Source organism: Coregonus clupeaformis, chromosome 6 (assembly GCF_020615455.1).
Source record: "Coregonus clupeaformis isolate EN_2021a chromosome 6, ASM2061545v1, whole genome shotgun sequence".
In the NCBI taxonomy this organism is placed as follows: Eukaryota; Metazoa; Chordata; class Actinopteri; order Salmoniformes; family Salmonidae; genus Coregonus; species Coregonus clupeaformis.
The window spans coordinates 42,556,218-42,576,969 of record NC_059197.1 but is presented as its reverse complement, the minus strand read 5'-3'; the positions used below and the strand labels follow the sequence as shown (position 1 = coordinate 42,576,969).

Below are 20,752 nucleotides of genomic sequence, written 5' to 3'. Positions count from 1 at the left end.
TCTAGACAAAGACTGCCTGTAAGTCATTTTCATAATCTGGAGTATTAATAGACCGGGTAAATTTATGACCGGAGAGAGAGAGAGAGAGAGAGAGAGAGAGAGAGAGAGAGAGAGAGAGAGAGAGAGAGAGAGAGAGAGAGAGAGAGAGAGAGAGAGAGAGAGAGAGAGAGAGAGAGAGAGAGAGAGAGAGAGAGAGAGAGAGAGAGAGAGAGAGGTAAATATGCAGGGATGATGAAACAGGGTAGACTGTTTTCAATTAGCCTAACAGAAATGACATTCAATGATTTAATTAGTCTCTCCTATCTAAGACACCGAGCACAATAGTGGTTTGACAGGTTACAATACAGTAACCTACAGAGAGATGATAGGAACATATTACTGCAGCTTAATGTCAGTAACTTAGACATATGGAAGCAATAACCAGTTTCTATCGGAATGCATTTCATTTTCTTTTAAATTGTATTATATCTCACTTCACACTGATGTGAGTTTGCACAGACGTATTAAAACCAGTCTATTTGAACCTGAGAGATATATTGGGTTGTATGTGGGAGGTTAGCTGGAGTGTGTCAGTCTGTCCTCTATAGGTGTAGATGAGGGGTTTTGGCACCATCGAATGAAATGATGACAGGCTGAGTGTACTGCTCTTTCTTTCTTTCTTTCTTTCTTTTTTTCTTTCTTTCAACAACAAGCCAAAGCATAAATTCTAGGCCCATACAGTATGTTTAAAACTTTCAAAAATATATGCAGTTTTTTATGTATTTCGACAATAAGCAATATCACTTATGCAGTAGCCCTCCAAAAATAACACTAGAAAACGGGTATGATGTGTATATTTTTTTATTTTATTTTTTTACAGTATGCATTTGTTATGTGTACCCCTGCAACTGCGGCTTTGATGGTAATAACACATATATTCAATCAGATCAAGCGTTAACCGGCGATAGCCGACACCGGCTTAGCGGATGTTTTGGCGTTGTCGGAGGTGTAACTACATCGGAGCGGTCAAATCGGTGAGCAGCTGCTCTTGTGTTCATTGTTATGAAGTCACACCTGTCCCACTCGCGTTAGGAGTTCAGAACGGCTATATAGGAATATGCCTCTCAAACTGAAAATCATTAAATAATGAGGATTTCTATCAGCCTAATGGAGGTGTAGATTACATCTCACATTCCAGTGTTCAAACTTGTAAACAAGGCTGCATGGGATTTCTCTGAATGTGTCTCCGTGCAGCCAATGGCAATGTCCGCTTTAGGTATAATGCCAGGAGCCGCTTGTGGATTTGACAGCTCTAATACATTTTCACCGCCAAAACAACCGCTATGCGGATGTCGGCTAAAGCAGATCTGATTAAATCGAGAACTACATTTGTTCACAAATCACTTACAGGGCACATTCCTTTGGGCACAAGTGTATCTTCTCTAAGGGGCAGAACAGGAGATGGTGAGGTGGGACAGCTCTTCTCTTTGGTCTTTGTGTCACATTTGTTAAGATCTGAATTATGAAAGAAGCTTGTGGGACTGGGACCTTGTTCTGTCCAGCTGTGTTTTGTTTTGTTCTGTTGTGTTCTGTTGTTTGATGCACCTTCTGGACACCTTCTGTGGTCTGACCCTCTCTGCCCTGCCTGCCCTGCAGCTGACCTTATCACAGTCAGCACACAAACACACACACGCACACATGCACTCACATATGCATGCACACACATACAACCACACACATTTAAACACATTATGTAGCCACACAGAGAACACACAACAAACACCAACAGAATGTAGGCTTGATGTAAGCGTCAGAGAGACTACACAAACACATCACGTGGACTGCATAATTTTCACTGATGAATCCCGGTTTCAACTGTACCGGGCAGATGGCAGACAACGTGTATGGAGTCATGTGGGCGAGCGGTTTGCTGATGTCAATGTTGTGAACAGATTGCTCCATGGTATTGGTGGGGTTATGGTATGGGCAAGCGTACGGACAACAAACATAATAGCATTTTATCGATGGCAATTTGAATGCACAGAGACACCGTGACGAGATCCTTTGGCCCATTGTCGTGCCATTCATCTGCCGCCATCACCTGCATGGCCCCATGTCGCAAGGATATGTAGACAATTCCTGGAATCGAAAAAAGTCCCAGTTCTTCCATGGCCTGCATACTCACCAGACATGTCAACCATTGAGCAAGTTTGAGATGCTCTGGATCGACGTGTACGACAGCGTGTTCCAGTTCCCGCCAATAGCCAGCAACTTTGAACAGCCATTGAAGAGGAGTGGGACAACATTCCACAGGCTACAATCAACAGCCTGATCAACTCTATGCGAAGGAGACGTGTCGCGCTGCATGAGCCAAATGGTGGTCACACCAGATACTGACTGTTTTTCTGATCCACGCCCCTACCTTTTTTTTTTTAAGGTATCTGTGAGCAGCAGATACATATCTCTTTTCCCAGTCATGTGAAATCCATAGATTAGGGCCTAATGAATTTATTTCAATTTACTGATTTCCTTATATGAACTGTAACTCTGTAAAATCTTTGAAATTGTTGCATGTTGGTCCTCTGTAGCTCAATTGGTAGAGCACGGCGCTTGTAACGCCAGGGTAGTGGGTTCGATCCCCGGGACCACCCATACGTAAAAATGTATGCACACATGACTGTAAGTCGCTTTGGATAAAAGCATCTGCTAAATGGCATATTATTATATTATTATATAATTACTTCACATCACTTACTGAATGTTCTGTGAATCCATTTCAGAAGATAACGTTGGGATTGTAATTTGCAAACAGATCTGACATCACATTTCCCTTTTACAAAATGTGCCAGTCTATAAAAGTGTAGTTAAAAGGGAAAAATGTTTTTTTACAGCCAGTGTACCTGAATCGGGCCCGGCTCTACAATGGGGCAAAAGGGGGCATTGCCCCCTCAGTTAAATCTAAGTTTTAGTTTTATGTCCCTATATAACACATTCTCATATTTAAATAGATTATCCGAAACTTCTCATCCATCCTCCAAAACACACTCTCTCTCCGCGCTCCGAGTAGGCTGTTGTTGTTGCATTGTGCCCATAGAAATAAAATCCATAGAAGGGACTTGCCACCTCTAACCCTGACAATTTGACTGGTACACTCATGGGTACACTTGCAATGGCTGCCAGTCCTGACTTAAATGGGCATGTCCGTTGTATGAATTCCATGTCTGTGGTTGTTCCGGCCTTTCGCAAATTTCTAAAAACAATCACAGGAAAAAGTTGTTTGGAAAGCAAATGCCTAATGCTGAAAAGAGAAGACTAATCGGAGCCTAGGTCCAAAAGGCTTCTTAACAGCTTCTACCCCCAAGCTATAAGACTCCTGAACAGCTAATCATGGCTACCCGGACTATTTGCATTGTGTTACAGCCTGAATTAAAAATGGACTGAATCAAAAAAAAATCACCCATCTACACACAACACATCATAATGATAAAGTGAAAACATGTTTTTAGAAATGTTTGCAAATTATCGCTTAATATTATTTTCTGAATTCTTCAAGCTCTGTAAAATTGGTTGTTGATCATCGCTAGACAACTATTTTCAGGTCTTGCCATATATTTTTAAGTAGATTGAAGTCAAAACTGTAACTCGGCCACTCAGGAACATTCACTGTCTTCTTGGTAAGAAACTCCAGTATAGATTTGGCCTTGTGTTTTAGGTTATTGTCCTACTGAAAGGTGAATTCATCTCCCAGTGTCTGGTGGAAAGCAGACTGAACCAGGTTTTCTTCTAAGATTTTGCCTGTGCTTAGCTCCATTCAGTTTCTTTTTTATCCTGAAAAACTCCCCAGTCCTTAATGATTACAAGCATACCCATAACATGATGCAGCCACCACTATGCTTGAAAATATGGAGAGTAGTACTCAGTAATGTGTTGCATTGGATTTCCTAATATTGTACAACCAGTGTTTTCTGTCTTTTCTGGGCTATTGGTTGCATTCACGACAAGGTCATTTTTATCTCAGTTTGTCAATGTCCATGTAGCCACTCATTTCAGTCAATTGTGTGGTATTAAAACAAGATTCTGCTAATGTCTCCCGTCATGTAGGCTAAATTACATACAATTGCATGAAATGCTTTTATGAAAGGCAAAAAAAAAATCCGGACACTGTGTGCAAATCCTATAAACTCCTCTGCTCAACTGTATTACACTGGGCACACATTTATTTCAATGTCATTTGTCAACCTGTTGTGACGTGGAATCTATAAACACCAGTACTGTTTTCATCTCATTTCAACCAGCTTTGTAAACATTAAAACATTCAACTTAAATACAACGACTTAACCTGATTAACAGGTTGTTACATCAATCTAATTTCAACATAATCATAATCAGAACTATGTATACGTTGAAATTGTGTTGAAAATTCCACTTAGAAATTATTCAATTCCTTTTCATTCAATATAATTGTATATTGGGTGGTTGAAATTATGTTGAATTTCATATTTGATTAGACATATTTTATTTGACCTTGTTTCAATGTTGATAGTAAAATGGTATGTTTGAATCAACGTCTTGTTTCAACGTCATGCCATCAACCTAAATAAAGGTATATTGAAATAAAATGTGAAGCCACTGTCCAGGGATTCCTGCCTGAACAGTGACTCCTACTGGTATGTGAGGGGTAATGCACTTGCGTGAGAACGAGTCTATGCTTAGCTTTGGAAATAAGCTGTGTTCATTTTAGCTGAGCTATCATGTCAATACATTTAGAGATTAATTAGCTTCCATACTCATTTGCGTAGACTACCAAAATAACATGACTTACTTTTCTTCTGAGTGAGGTTGGGTTTATGTAGGTTACATTGACATCTGATTTGCCCAAAGGACACCATCATTCCAATGTGAAGGTTAATTGGATCTTTAGAAGTTTAGAAGTAGTTACCATTAGCGCAATATAGGATGCCAAATTCATGATATTAATAATAAACTTTTACCTTCGGATATTGTCTTTTATATAAACTCAGCAAAAAAAGAAACTTCCTTTTTTCAGGACCCTGTCTTTCAAAGATAATTAGTAAAAATCCAAATAACTTCACAAATCTTCATTGTAAAGGGTTTAAACACTGTTTCCCATGCTTGTTCAATGAACCATAACAATTAATGAACATGCACCTGTGGAACGGTCGTTAAGACACTAACAGCTTACAGACGGTAGGCAATTAAGGTCACAGTTCTGAAAACTTAGGACACTAAAGAGGCCTTTCTACTGACTCTGAAAAACACCAAAAGAAAGGTGCCCAGGGTCCCTGCTCATCTGCGTGAACGTGCCTTAGGCATGCTGCAAAGAGGCATGATGACTGCAGATGTGGCCAGGGCAGTAAATTGCAATGTCCATACTGTGAGACACCTAAGACAGCGCTACAGGGAGACAGGACGGACAGCTGATCGTCCTCGCAGTCGCAGTAACAGCACAGGATTGGTACATCCGAACATCATACCTGTGGGACAGGTACAGGATGGCAACAACAACTGCCCGAGTTACACCAGGAACGCACAATTCCTCCATCAGTGCTCAGACTGTCCGCAATAGGCTGAGAGAGGCTGGACTGAGGACTTGTAGGCCTGTTGTAAGGCAGGTCCTCACCAGACATCACCGGCAACAACGTCGCCTATGGGCACAAACCCACCGTCGCTGGACCAGACAGGACTGGCAAAAAGTGCTCTTCACTGACGAGTCGCGGTTTTGTCTCACCAGGGGTGATGGTCGGATTCGCGTTTATCGTCGAAGGAATGAGCGTTACACCAAGGCCTGTACTCTGGAGCGGGATCGATATGGAGGTGGAGGTGGAGGGTCCGTCATGGTCTGGGGTGGTGTGTCACAGCATCATCGGACTGAGCTTGTTGTCATTGCAGGAAATCTTAACGCTGTGCATTACAAGGAAGACATCCTCCTCCCTCATGTCGTACCCTTCCTGCAGGCTCGTCCTGACATTACCCTCCAGCATGACAATGCCACCAGCCATTCTGCTCGTTCTGTGCGTGATTTCCTGCAAGACAGGAATGTCAGTGTTCTGCCATGGCCAGCGAAGAGCCCGGATCTCATTCCCATTGAGCACGTCTGAGACCTGTTGGATCGGAGGGTGAGGGCTAGGGCCATTCCCCCCAGAAATGTCAGGGAACTTGCATGTGCCTTGGTGGAAGAGTGGGGTAACATCTCACAGCAAGAATAGGCAAATCTGGTACAGTCCATGAGGAGGAGATGCACTGCAGTACTTAATGCAGCTGGTGGCCACACCAGATACTGACTGTTACGTTATTCAATTTATGTTAGTCACATGTCTGTGGAACTTGTTCAGTTTATGTCTCAGTTGTTGAATCTTGTTATGTTCATGCAAATATTTACACATGTTAAGTTTGCTGAAAATAAACGCAGTTGACATTGAGAGGACGTTTCTTTTTTTGCTGAGTTTATGTTATTCATTATATACACTGATTGTACAAAACATTAAGAACACCTGCTTTTCCCATGATGTAGACTGACCAGTTAAATCCAGGTGAAAGCTTTGATCCCTTATTGATGTCACCTGTTAAATTCACTTAAATCAGTGTAGATGAAGGGGAGGAGACAGGTTAAAGAAGGATTGTTAAGCTTTGAGACAATTGAGACATGGATTGTGTATGTGTGCCATCATTCAGAGGGTGAATGGGCAAGACAAAATATTTTAGTGCCTTTGAACTTTAAATGTACTTCAAATAAAGTTGGATTTGATTCAGTCCTATTCTTCAACTTTTTTTGGTTGTGATGGACACGTGAATTCAACATATGAATTATTAACTTGAAGATGAAATTTGAAATCAACCAACCATCCTTCATATAAAAGATATCCAAAGGTAAAAGTTATATTAATATCATGAATTTGGCATCCTATTTATAGGACTGATTTTTTTCAATCACTTAGGTGCAATTTTCACATGGATGTGGTACATGTCTAAGACTAAAAATCTAAACAGATCCTCAAAATGTCTCATGCTTCAAAACAACAAACAAATTCATACAAAGTCACTTGTTCACTGGACCAAATCATGCATATTCAGTCTAAGTATCTGCTTTTCAAAATGCAATATTTTGATATGATTTTCTTGTCATTTGTTAAGAATACAATTAACTATCACTTAATTACATTGAACTGAACCAAAATTATGTAGTGCCTAGTGAACATATAGTTTGATAACTGCTGAACAAAAATCAATTTCTATATTTTTACTTCATACATGTACAGTGGGGGAAAAAGTATTTAGTCAGCCACCAATTGTGCAAGTTCTCCCACTTAAAAAGATGAGAGAGGCCTGTAATTTTCATCATAGGTACACGTCAACTATGACAGACAAATTGAGGAAAAAAAATCCAGAAAATCACATTGTAGGATTTTTTATGAATTTATTTGCAAATTATGGTGGAAAATAAGTATTTGGTCACCTACAAACAAGCAAGACTTCTGGCTCTCACAGACCTGTAACTTCTTCTTTAAGAGGCTCCTCTGTCCTCCACTCGTTACCTGTATTAATGGCACCTGTTTGAACTTGTTATCAGTATAAAAGACACCTGTCCACAACCTCAAACAGTCACACTCCAAACTCCACTATGGCCAAGACCAAAGAGCTGTCAAAGGACACCAGAAACAAAATTGTAGACCTGCAACAGGCTGGGAAGACTGAATCTGCAATAGGTAAGCAGCTTGGTTTGATGAAATCAACTGTGGGAGCAATTATTAGGAAATGGAAGACATACAAGACCACTGATAATCTCCCTCGATCTGGGGCTCCACGCAAGATCTCACCCCGTGGGGTCAAAATGATCACAAGAACGGTGAGCAAAAATCCCAGAACCACACGGGGGGACCTAGTGAATGACCTGCAGAGAGCTGGGACCAAAGTAACAAAGCCTACCATCAGTAACACACTACGCCGCCAGGGACTCAAATCCTGCAGTGCCAGACGTGTCCCCCTGCTTAAGCCAGTACATGTCCAGGCCCGTCTGAAGTTTGCTAGAGTGCATTTGGATGATCCAGCATTTGGAGAATGTCATATGGTCAGATGAAACCAAAATATAACTTTTTGGTAAAAACTCAACTCATCGTGTTTGGAGGACAAAGAATGCTGAGTTGCATCCAAAGAACACCATACCTACTGTGAAGCATGGGGGTGGAAACATCATGCTTTGGGGCTGTTTTTCTGCAAAGGGACCAGGACGACTGATCCGTGTAAAGGAAAGAATGAATGGGGCCATGTATCGTGAGATTTTGAGTGAAAACCTCCTTCAATCAGCAAGGGCATTGAAGATGAAACGTGGCTGGGTCTTTCAGCATGACAATGATCCCAAACACACCGCCCGGGCAACGAAGGAGTGGCTTCGTAAGAAGCATTTCAAGGTCCTGGAGTGGCCTAGCCAATCTCCAGATCTCAACCCCATAGAAAATCTTTGGAGGGAGTTGAAAGTCTGTGTTGCCCAGCGACAGCCCCAAAACATCACTGCTCTAGAGGAGATCTGCATGGAGGAATGGGCCAAAATACCAGCAACAGTGTGTGAAAACCTTGTGAAGACTTACAGAAATCGTTTGACCTGTGTCATTGCCAACAAAGGGTATATAACAAAGTATTGAGAAACTTTTGTTATTGACCAAATACTTATTTTCCACCATAATTTGCGAATAAATTCATTAAAAATCCTACAATGTGATTTTCTGAAAAAAATATTCACATTTTGTCTGTCATAGTTGACGTGTACCTATGATGAAAATTACAGGCCTCTCTCATCTTTTTAAGTGGGAGAACATGCACAATTGGTGGCTGACTAAATACTTTCTTTTCCCCACTGTATCAATTTGATATCAATTTATGTTGGAAGGTAAAGCCAAATCCTATGTGGATGTAAATAGTACTATACAGCATCATTCTCCATCAGCCAGTGTGCTTCAATAGGACGAAGTGGAAAGATTTTTTTGAAAGTGACAAGCAAAACATTTTGGGACTATGTCAACCAGTGGTGGAAAAAGTAGCCAATTTTCATACTTGAGTCATTTTCTATTAAGGTATCTTTACTTTTACTCAAGTAAAAGTCACCCAGTAAAATACTACGTGAGTAAAAGTCTAAAAGTATTTGGTTGTAAATATACTTAAGTATCAAAAGTAAATGTAATTGCTAAAATATGCTTAAGTATCAAAAATAAAACTATAAATCATTCATATTCCTTATATTAAGCAAACCAGATGGCACCATTATTTATTTATATTTTTTATTTACGGATAGCCAGGGGCACACTCCAACACTCAGACATAATTTACAAACTAAGGATGTGTTTAGTGAGTCTGCCAGACCAGGGATGTTCTCTTGATAAGTGTGTGAATTAGACCATTTCCCTGTTCTGCTAAGCACTCAAAATATAATGAGTACTTTTGGGTGTCAGGAAAAATTTATGGAGTAAAAAGTACATTATTTTCTTTAGGAATGTAGTGAAGTAAAAGTTGTCAAATATAAGTAGTAAAGTACAGATACCCCAAAAAACAACTTAAGTAAAAATACTTGAAAGTACTACTTAAGTACTTTACACCACTGATGTTAACAATGGACTAATGAAACAAATACCAAAATATAATTTAGGTGGAATTTTCCTTTATGGACTAACAAAAATTCAGGGGTGAGGACCAGATTTCAATGTAACCCTTAACTAGTTGCCTTGAAAGCAGCTCCCTAGCAACTCAACAAGCACCAGGCGCTAACCATTGCCAATCAGCTTCCTAATGTTTGCAACACTTAACTAGTTGCCTTGAACGTAGCTCCTCAAACAAGCTCCAGCTGCAACTAACTGCTAATCAGCCTCCACACCTGTTCTCACTCTACTTAATCACCACTACCCTCCTATTTAAACCCGACCAAACAGTCATTCTTCCTCTCTGTTTTGCATTGCATCCCTCCTCCTCCCATGTCGTTCTCCTTTTACTTTGGTTCCTTTAAGGCTCTTCCGGGATTGCCTTCACCCCAACAGCCTAACTACCACGGCCTGATGGTGATGAGACTCCAAGCCAAACCCTACAGGGGTATCAAACTCATTCCCTGGAGGGCCGAGTGTATGCTGGTTTTTGTTATTTCCTTTACATTTGTGTCCAATTAAGACCTAGACACCCAGGTGAGGGGAGTTCCTAACTAATCAGTGACCTTAATTGATCAATCAAGTACAAGGGAGGAGCGAAAACTCACAGACACTGGGCCCTCCGTGGAATGAGTTTGACACATGTGCCCTATAGAGTGAACTCTCCTGGATCCTTCATCTGCAGCCCTTGGCTTCATTTGGTCCATTCTAATTCTCAATATTTCCTCAATAAATATGCTAAACCCATTTCAATTTCTGGTCCTTACACTTGTGAATAAATTAAATTGATACAATGTAGGGTTGCAAAATTCTGGGAACTTTCAATAAATTCCCTGGTTTTCCATAAATCCTTGTTGGAGGATTCTGGATTTCCTGCTTATTGCCTTCTGATTCTGGGAATCCTCCAACCAGGATTTCTGGAAAACCAGAGAATTTGTTGAAAGTTCCTGGAATTGTACAGTCCTAAAGCAATGTAAGCTGATGAATTTCAAGGAGAGATAGGAGATACTGTATCAGCTGACATTTAGAAAAGGTGATCTTGTACAATGTTGCATGGGGCATGAATGGCATATAACACCTTGCTACATTTTTACAGTAGCCAACTGCTTTACAATACCCCATTTCTGATGATTTGTCCAATGTGTGCTATATAAAGATAATGAAACTGTAAGACTGACATATTTCTCAGCATGCTCACAACCTGCCATTGGATACAAATTATTTAAAGAATTGTGCATTTCAAGTTTTAGTCAAATACAGTATGGAAAATCTTAATACTATCTACTATTCTTTCTAACCAGCATTTCAAAAAGAACAGTTTTGAAATGTGTATTTTCTATTTTTTGCTATTGGATTAAATGGTAAATGGTGAGCCTATCATTATCTGATGTATTGGTGACTAAACAAAATGTTCTCATGGTATTTCACAGAAAACTTAGATTTTGCATGAATGACTCAGGGGTGAAAGATGTGTGAAACCCTAATGAATGCGCAATCAAAGGTTCTGAAGGTAAGATAGGGGGCATTACAAGTGTTATCAGTTTTGAGTTTTGTACTTAGAGTTTTGAAAATATACCACTTACATCTGAAAAATGTGCCAAAGTGATTGAAATAAACTAACATTAGCCCTATAGATAGGATGCCAAATTCATAAAATTAATAATAAACGTTTACCTTTGAATATTATCTTAATCTACAAGTTGCGCAAACTCACAATCCTATTGCAATTGGTTGCCTTAGCGCTCGCACACATCGCACCAAATGTGGATCTAGCATTCGTCTACCGATCATTCAGCAGGCTGTGTTTTAGGGACCACCCGATGTAGACGTCTGCTGAAATATTTCATGCGATTCTCCATGTAAAATCGGTGCCCACTCAGTTCGCAAATAACATTCGCAAATAACATTCAGAGGTGCTCAGTACTCTCGGCCAGCAAACGCTACTGGTGTATCTGAGACCTTACAATTGTACGTTAAGTTAAAAAAAAAATGACTGTGAGTGTGTGTCACAGGAGGCTGCTGAGGGGAGGACGGCTCATAATAATGGCCGGAACGGAGCGAATGGAATGGCATCAAACACCTGGAAACTGTGTGTTTGATGTATTTGATACCATTCCTTTAATTCCGCTCCAGCCATTACCACGAGCCTGTCCTCCCCAATTAAGGTGCCACCAACCTCCTGTGGTGTGTGCGTGTGTGTGCATGCATGTGTGTGAGGCAGAAAGGGATGGAGGGATAGCCTGAAGATACATTGAATTGCAGGTTGTTCATCTGTTGTTATCATTTGATGCAGGTTTGGATTTGTGTCTGACTGCGTAAGAGAGAGAACTATGTGTGTTGCGTTGTGCACTTACGGAAGGAGGTTAGCGACATGTTTTAGGAGGGAAATAATGTAGAAATTCATGCAGTTTGTGTGATTGACATCTCTGGAGGGTGTGAGGGAGAGGTAGAGAGGGAGAAAAAGAGGGAGGGGGAGAGAGAGAAGGGAGGATAGTGTGGGGGCACCACACAATCTCTCTTTACAATCACTATATGCTGTGAGTGAAAGTGTTCTCACTATCTAAGTGCATATGAGCGTCTGTGGCAGCCTGCTACCCCTCATTCCCAGACTGTCTGCTGAAGGACAAGCACTGGCTGGGCTCTGAGAGAGAGGGGGGGGTTACGCTCACATCACAGGGAGAGAGGGAAGAGAAGAGGAAGAGGAGAGGAAGAGGAGAGAGACAGTCACTGAAGTGAAGAGACGTGACAGAGAGGAGAGACGCATACTGCCTCTCAGGAAAAGCAAGGCATTGTACAAGTAGGCTTCTCTCGCTTATCTTCCACACACCTTACACATGCCATACACACTACACACAATGCACAACACTTATGCATAGAAAAAAACAGAATACACATAATCACAGCTTAAATCAATGTTGCTTGTTTTGTTGTGGAATACAGAAAATGTGAACATTTGAAATTATATTTTAAAAGGTTTATTTAGGCCAAAAAAAATGGACTAAAACTACAGTATGTATGGCTGATTTGATGGGTTTGATGATTTTTTTAAATTGTTAATGGTTCAAATGTTACCAAATATTAGAATATGTAATCATATGTTATTTGTTAAATCACAGATAAAAAAAGGAATGTGTCCATTTTTTATAAATGTATTATTATTCTGACTATTATTCTGATATTTGTGTTAGTTTTGCCAGTCTTTTTCTTGTGCGTTTTTGTGGTCTGCTTGATCCACCAGTGTACTAGATCAGATACTGTGACATAATGACATTGGTCCATCATGATAGCAGGGCAACAGATTAAGTGTGTTTCAGGAGCAATTTGATTGTTATCTCTGTTGCCATAGATTTTAAATAGGGAGCCTGGTCATTTCACAGATGAAATACCATCCAATACTAGACTGCAATATCACTCAAGAGTATAGGACTGTCTTTCATCTCAATGTCTCTCTCTGCTTGGACAAGTACATCACATATGCAGCCTATAAAGATAGTGACTGAAGATCCACTCAAATGTACTGTAGGCACTAGACATTATGGCATGAAGACACCATTCACTGTTGTTTGTCATGTCACAGCACAATGACTTAGGCTACATATTAAATCCCTCCATCTTCCTCACCACCTGTTGATTTACCATATTGAGAGCGACTGAAAAACCTTCATCTATTTGTCTCTGTATATCAGTCTACCCACCTCTGTATTTCTTGGCTAAAGCATATTTGATTATGGGCAATCATAATAGAAATCCTCAAATAGTAGGCTATGATTGGGGGTCACTAACAATCTCCTTTCCTAATCTAATAAATAATGAACTAGAAAGAAACACATTTTAATTAATAAAGCCATCTGATTCATCCCACAAATATGCGTCAGTGCAGGTGTGACATGGTTGGGTTTTGGATGAGATGTAGAGCTCTTCTGATTTGCAATCAGAGGGTTTTCAGCTCTCATCAAGGCTCAGAAGTAAGTGGCTGGAAGAGCTCTATGAAGTGCATTGCAACAGCGTTGTTACAGCGGATGCATATCCGAGGCGCTGGTGCTTATACCAAGTGAGTAAAGTGAGTGCGGCCAGTAAAGTGAGCGGTCAAGGTATTAAAGAGACTGGACAGGAAAGATATGACATTTACACAGACGCACACATCCCGCCTCCCAAAAATAAAATGAAATTTGGGTTAGGACATACATAGAGGAAGAGGAAGAGAGATGCCCAACTCGGTGAAAAAGATGTCTCCCACCAGCAGGTGCTGCTTTTTCGTTGTTTCGCCCACCAAGCAAGGAGGTTATGTATGGAGAGTGTCGGATTTGGTAAACAAAAAAATGAATGGCTAATTTGCTACGTGAGGTTTATTTGATCTAATAGAAGTGTCGTAATGCTTAAGTTGTTAGGAGTGTACTGATGTAAGTAGGACACGTGACATCCAGGCAACTTGGAGAAAAAAATATTTTTATCTGAGTTGTCTCGAGATGGCTGTGCATATTCATGGCATGAGGCTAGTAGCATAGCATCTCTCTCCATTGAATACATGCGGTTGACGTCAACAACCCTCATTGAATATTTAAAAAAGGATTACAATAATGAGATATATCCACCAATCAAAGAAAGGATAGGTGGGAGCTAGACAGCCCGCCGTGCCGCTTTGTGGACAACGACTCCCATTATTAGGGGCGGAGAGACATGTATCTTGTCAGTTTATCCATAATCTTTGGTACATATTATGTTAGCAGCTAAGGCAGACGGGGCTACTGAGGGTCATGGTTATGAACAGATTGAAATCGGAATCTAAGTGAACTTAGATATTGGTTCAACCCTCTTCTTTGGTCTATCATGCTGTAAATGATGATGTTTCCTCCAGTCTTTCCTAACTGCCACAATGTAGTGACTCCCTATTTTGTGCCATAGGGGAGCAGTGTACTGAGATGGATCCCATCCTGGAAGAGGTCCTGAGTGGGGCCAACACTACTGGAGGCCCCTCCTTGAACCACAGCAACAACCCCCTGGACATGTTCTCTGGCATTCAGCTGCTGCTGCGCTTCAAGCCCCTCTTCCTGCCCCTCTACTGCCTCCTGGTGGCTGTGGCCGGCATAGGCAACTCCATCCTGCTGGCCTGTATCCTGGCTGATAAGAAGCTCCACAACGCCACCAACTTCTTCATCGGTAACCTGGCGGCCGGCGACCTGCTGATGTGTCTGACCTGCGTCCCTCTGACCGCCTCGTATGCCTTCGACAGCCACGGCTGGGCCTTCGGACGCCCTCTTTGCCACCTGGTGCCGCTGCTGCAGGCCGCCACTGTCTTCGCCTCGGTGCTGTCCCTCACGGCCATCGCTGTGGACCGCTACGTGGTGGTGGCCCACCCAGTGAGGAGGAGGATCTCTGTGGGGGGCTGTGGCGCGGTGGTGCTGGGGGTGTGGGGGATGTCTCTGGCCCTGGCTGCCCCTCCCTCCTTCCACACTCGCTACCTGGACCTGAGGCCCCGTGGGGTGGAGCTGGTGGTGTGTGAGGAGTTCTGGCCGAGCTCTGGCCAGCTCAGGCTGCTCTACTCCTGCTGTATCCTGGTAGCGTCCTATATGATCCCTCTGCTGTCAGTCAGCGTGTCCTACTGTGCTATTACAGTGCACCTGAGACGCCACACGCTGCCCGGAGAGCCCTCACACTGCCAGCAGCGCTGGAGCCAGAGGAGGAGGAAAACCTTTTCTCTCCTGGTGGCCTCTGTGCTTGCCTTTGCCCTCTGCTGGCTGCCCCTGCAGGTGAGAACACACGCACACACGGATGTGGATGTGCGCGCACACACACACACACACACACACACGCACACACACACACACACACACACACACACACACACACACACACACACACACACACACACACACACACACACACACACACACACACACACACACACAGGCACACACCCAGGCACAGGCACAGGCACAATGCACTCACAATGATAGCCCACTGCACTTTCCTGATAGCCCATCAATTTTCCTGACATTGTTGACATTTTAATATAATTGAGCAGATTTCTTTGAGAAAATAGGATGAAAAAGCATTTTAGGGGCAGTTACATCACCTAGGCTGTACATAATCCCAAAGTAATCCAATGTAATCCTAATGTATGTGACCCCTGACTGTGTGTATTTCTCCTCCCTCCCTACAGGTGCTGAACCTGCTGCTTGACCTGGACCCAGACTACCACATCGTGGGCAAGCGCTACGTCAACGTGCTGCAGGTGTGCTGCCACCTGGTGGCCATGAGCTCCGCCTGCTACAACCCCTTCATCTACGCCTCCCTGCACAGCAAGGTCTGGCTGCACCTCAAGGGCTACCTGTGTCCTTGCCGCAGCCAGGGGCCCCCAGGGGGCCAGCTCCTCTCCCGCTGCACCTCCCGGAACCCAGCCACCTGCCTCAGCCTGCTCTCTGAGGTCCCCGCCCCCGCCAAGGAGACCCCGGGGGCCGCCAGTCCCGAGTCCGACCCCACCAACGACAGCACCCTATGAGAGCATCAGGAACCACAGCATGGTTTATAGGTAGGGGTCAAAGGTCATATACCATAGCAGCAGCCATTACATATATCTCATATACGCAGTTAGAGACGACAACGGGTCTCCAGCCAGACACCCACTGTAGGAACAGGGAGGAGGAGAGAATGAGGAGAGGCGGAGAGATCGTTCATTCTATTTACCTTGGGTGTCACTACAGCAGCCCTGCTGCCAAAGACGATGAGCAGGTCCCACAGCTATTGCGAGGCAGAGCGTGTAAACACTGTCGCGACCTTGAGCTGGGATGCAGGTCTGGCAGTGGCAGAGGGGGGAGATGACCCTGCTCTGAACCCCTCACTCTCCAAATGGATTACACACTAAACAGAGGAGGACAGAGGACAGCAGTCTGCAAAGACAGCTCACTCTTTTCTGTTGTTCTCTCATTCTACTACGCTTTCGCCTGATTTTGACATCTTTCTTACTTTCTCTCCTTCTTCTTACTCTCTCTTAATCCCTTTTTCCGAATGTATTTCAATGTATGTAGCTTTACTTTTATTTTGATTCCTCTTTCTCTCTCTTTTTCTCTCTGCCCCCCTTTCCCTAGCTCTCCCCCCCCCCCCTCCTCCCCCCACCCTCCCCTTCTATTTGTCTTTGCCTGGGCCATATGGTTTGAATCCCCAGCCCAGCCCAGTGCTTGTTAGGTGTGTTGGAGTATCTTTGAACAGGTGTTGTTCCCTGCAGTCTCAAACCCAATCAGCTCCCTGGAACTCAATTAATCCAAAGCGAAGTGCTATCTTTACAGTCACCAACAGTGACATTATGGCTGCCATGTTTACTGACAGGCCAGGAACAGCACCCAGCCTGCCAAATGTACATCACAATTGGATTAGTTTCTTATCTGTTGCTAGGTAGCGTAGCTAGAAAACAACATACTTTTTCTTGGCACTTGCTGAACCCAGAGACACTGGCTTTGAGCCTAATGAAATGGATTAATTCCCAGAGGCAATTTCTGTTGGTGTTTGTGACTTGACTTGGTGTTATGTTCTGTTAAAAAGGTTAGTTGTTTTTTTAAGTGAATTTCTCCTCCCAAAAAAATGGATGTGTTGCACGAAGTTCCTACTCTGATTTCCCAGTGTGTCGTGATAACAAGTGGGTTTCAACCCAAAATCATAACCCTGGTGTCATCTTTTGCCAAAAAATTGTATAGACATGGTTACACTGAGTGAAAGCGGAGGAAGTGTGTGTATCTAACAGGGTTGGGCAGTCTCTCTGAGGGTGGTGGTTGAGGCCCTAATTTCATTCTGACAGCTTATTGGAGGTGTGAGGACAGCTTAGTTAGCTGGGGTTAATGTAGCTACCATTCACAAGGCCTCTGAGCACGCTGTCACTAACTCACTCTAGCACACCACACATAGTGTCAGTCCAACAAGAACACTGGGTCGGAATGGCTTTAATTGTGATCTGTATGGATGTTTGTCTACAACCAGATTGAATCAAAACTGACTTCAAAACAGACTGCTGCTGTTAAGTGTGAGCAAAATGTGTTTTACCCAATCTGCAAAATCGAATATAATGGAAAAGGTACAGGGGGTTGTAATGAACACTGTTGCTTCTCTGTAGAGGCACCTGTTCTACCCTGCCTCATTGTGGGCATCACCTTGGTTTCCTGTATGCTGTTCAGAGGCGTCATGCCCATAGGGGGCACAATGGCACGTGCCCCCTCAGATTTTATCTGTTTATTTATTTTTCAAATGTTAAATTAATTATTGAACTTAATTTTTAAGCCCACATTTTATTATAATTATTTATTAAAAGATCTGTCAGCTGTATTTTGTAGAGAGGGCACAATGACTGGACCAGGCAATGGAACTGGCTTCGAGGTCCAGAGTTGAGTTTGAGGGCTCTAGTGCATGCAGACAGTATCGTCAGTGGAGGAGGAGAGAGAGTTTCGAGTGACACACACAGCAGTTGATTTGACTTTAGTGGCCGGTGATGGCCAGGACTCGCAGGAGTTTTGTTTGTAAATGAATTTGATCAAGCCATGTAGACTATTGATTCCTTCTTGATAAATAAATAAAGCAAAAATGTTTTGTTTCTCTGTATTACTAGCCACCTAGCAATTTTTGCCAGCTAGATATGTTCCCAATCTCCCAACCTCATACCTAGCTACCAAGCTATTTCAGGCTATCAATCAAATTGGAGTAGATTGCCTAACTATCTTAGCTGGCATGCCTGCTGGCAAGGTTGGTAGACTTTAGAAAAGCAAGGAAATGCTAAATGTACTGAACAACATTCACATTTCTCTTTTACCCAGATTTTTGCAGAGATGCAGAAAAGCATATTTTGTTTCTTTTTTTTTTTAAATACACCAGTCAGGAGTTATGCTTAGATATGCAGAAAAATACTTTGTTTAAATATGATCTGTCACCTTATGATAATATCAAGATATTTGTGTATTGATTATGATGCCATGATATGTGCCTGCGTTGATGATGTATGTTATGCTCCCATGTACTGTGTTGTAATTTGGATGTAATATCCTAGGCATGTTAGTGCAATATATTGAGATGTGGGATTTACAACAGTCAGAAGGACAACCTCATTCTGACAGGTAAAGATGTATGCTTAGATAACCTATGCAGAACAATCTATTTTTAACATAGAATTAGGCATCATGATTATGGCTCTAGATTGCAGGAAAAATATGTTTCAGGTGTTTGAAAAATGCAAAATTCTCCAACTTACCACCTCCTCCATCATCCGAAAATAATTGCTGCATGACGCATGCCCCTGATCCTGTTTGTTTGCTAATTATAAAGACTGTGAAATCGTACATGTGAAAAAAATGTGCTCTGTTATTTTTTTGTCTATTTCACACGTCACGTTTTCACATACACACAGACAAACAATTAAATATACACATGCACATCCACCAATAGCAAAATGATATAGCTATTTAGACCAGTAGCCTTGACAAGTGTCACAGGAAGTGGCTCTAAACAAAGGGCAGAGCAGTGAGATGTGCCAGTATTGCCATGGTGCTAAATGTGTGTGCATGCTAATTTGTTTCATTTATCCTATCTTGCAGCTATGACAGTAATGGGATTTTTTATTTATTTAGATTATTTTTTTATTTAATATTTAAAACATACAATATACTTGCAGTGAAGCCGCTCAAAACTACATCACATTAGTCATCTAGCAGACTCCCATCCAGAGCGACACACAGCAGCAACCAGGGTCAATGCCCTGCTCAAGGGCACATCGACAGATCTCCTACAAGGTCAAAAATCGGGGACCCGAACCAGCGATCCATCAGCCACCGGCCAAAGCTCCCAACCGCCCGGCCACCAGCCCTCCAAGATCCCCCCACAGTTCCCCAAGAGCTGCCCCTCAACCATCCAAGACCCCCCCCCCATTTTGACTTTATTTGATTTTTACTTTTATTTTTGACCCTCATTGTATCCCCTGCCCAGCAACTCCACTCCCACTTGTCTCCAGTTACACATCTCAACCCTCAGCTTCCCTCAGCCCATCCCACCTATCTCTGCTGGCCACCCTTTTCAGATCTCTACGCACTATATCTTTCAACTATGCTGTGATGTTTAACATACAATTTCAATCTATCTAATCGAATAAAATCCACAGATTGCGAGATGAAGATAAATACTTTTACTAAGAGAATTAGTATATTAGTAATTGACTGACCCGGTCTCTCAAGATCTCCCAACAGTACTATTTCTAGGGTCAATTTTAGATCAATGTTATGCATTTTCAGCCATTCCTGAACCTGAGACCAGAAACAGGCTACCTGAGGGCAATTCCAAAATAAATGGTCTATTGATTCTGTATCCTCACAACAAAATCTGCAGAGCTTCGATGAGTTGTATGCCCCAAATATTCAACATTTTGTTGGTGGCAAGAATTCTATATAATAATTTTAGCTGAAAAGCACAAAGTCATGAATCTTGCGTCGTTTTATATATGAACTCATACACCCTGTACCATGGAATCAGTACATCAAACATCTCTTCCCAACTATTTTGCAATCTGTATGGCTCAGCTGTCAACATCCTGGTCCTCAAATGAAACTGGTATACTTTTCTATTTATGCTATTTTTATTCCTCCGCCAGTTTTGATTATTTGTATTGGGCAGACAGACCAGTTCCCTACCTCCTTCCGCTGCCACCTGCCTCCTCCATTTTTGGGGTAATGCTGTAATCAGTTGGTTGTAATCTTGGATTGAGCAGACCTTCCCATACAATTCTGATAACTCCATGAAAGACATAACTCTACCATTCCAATTTACAATATAATTTAAAAACAAAATACCCTTTTCAAACATCTTTCCCATAAATACAGGTATTTTATCAACCAGCACATTTGAGTTCAGCCATAATATTTGTTGTAATATTTGTTCTATCTTTTCAGGGGGATGCAATTGAAATTGTAGCCAGCTCTGCAATGCTTGTTTGAAAAAGAGAGAGACTTTGAAAAATACAGTGGGGAAAAATTGTATTTAGTCAGCCACCAATTGTGCAAGTTCTCCCACTTAAAAAGATGAGAGAGGCCTGTAATTTTCATCATAGGTACACGTCAACTATGACAGACAAATGGAGAAAAAAATATCCAGAAAATCACATTGTA

The 20,752-nt window shown here is 42.1% G+C and overlaps 1 protein-coding gene across 1 annotated transcript; it reads left to right on the top strand.

Moving 5' to 3' along the window:
• The first annotated feature begins 12,316 nt into the window (after positions 1-12,316).
• On the top strand, positions 12,317-16,681 carry LOC121568248 (prolactin-releasing peptide receptor-like). The gene is made up of 3 exons (XM_041878803.1): positions 12,317-12,420; positions 14,526-15,370; positions 15,784-16,681. The coding sequence occupies exons 2-3, from the start codon at positions 14,543-14,545 to the stop codon at positions 16,120-16,122; spliced, it is 1,167 nt and encodes a 388-aa protein (XP_041734737.1). The 5' UTR covers positions 12,317-12,420; positions 14,526-14,542; the 3' UTR covers positions 16,123-16,681.
• The last annotated feature ends 4,071 nt before the right edge of the window (positions 16,682-20,752 follow it).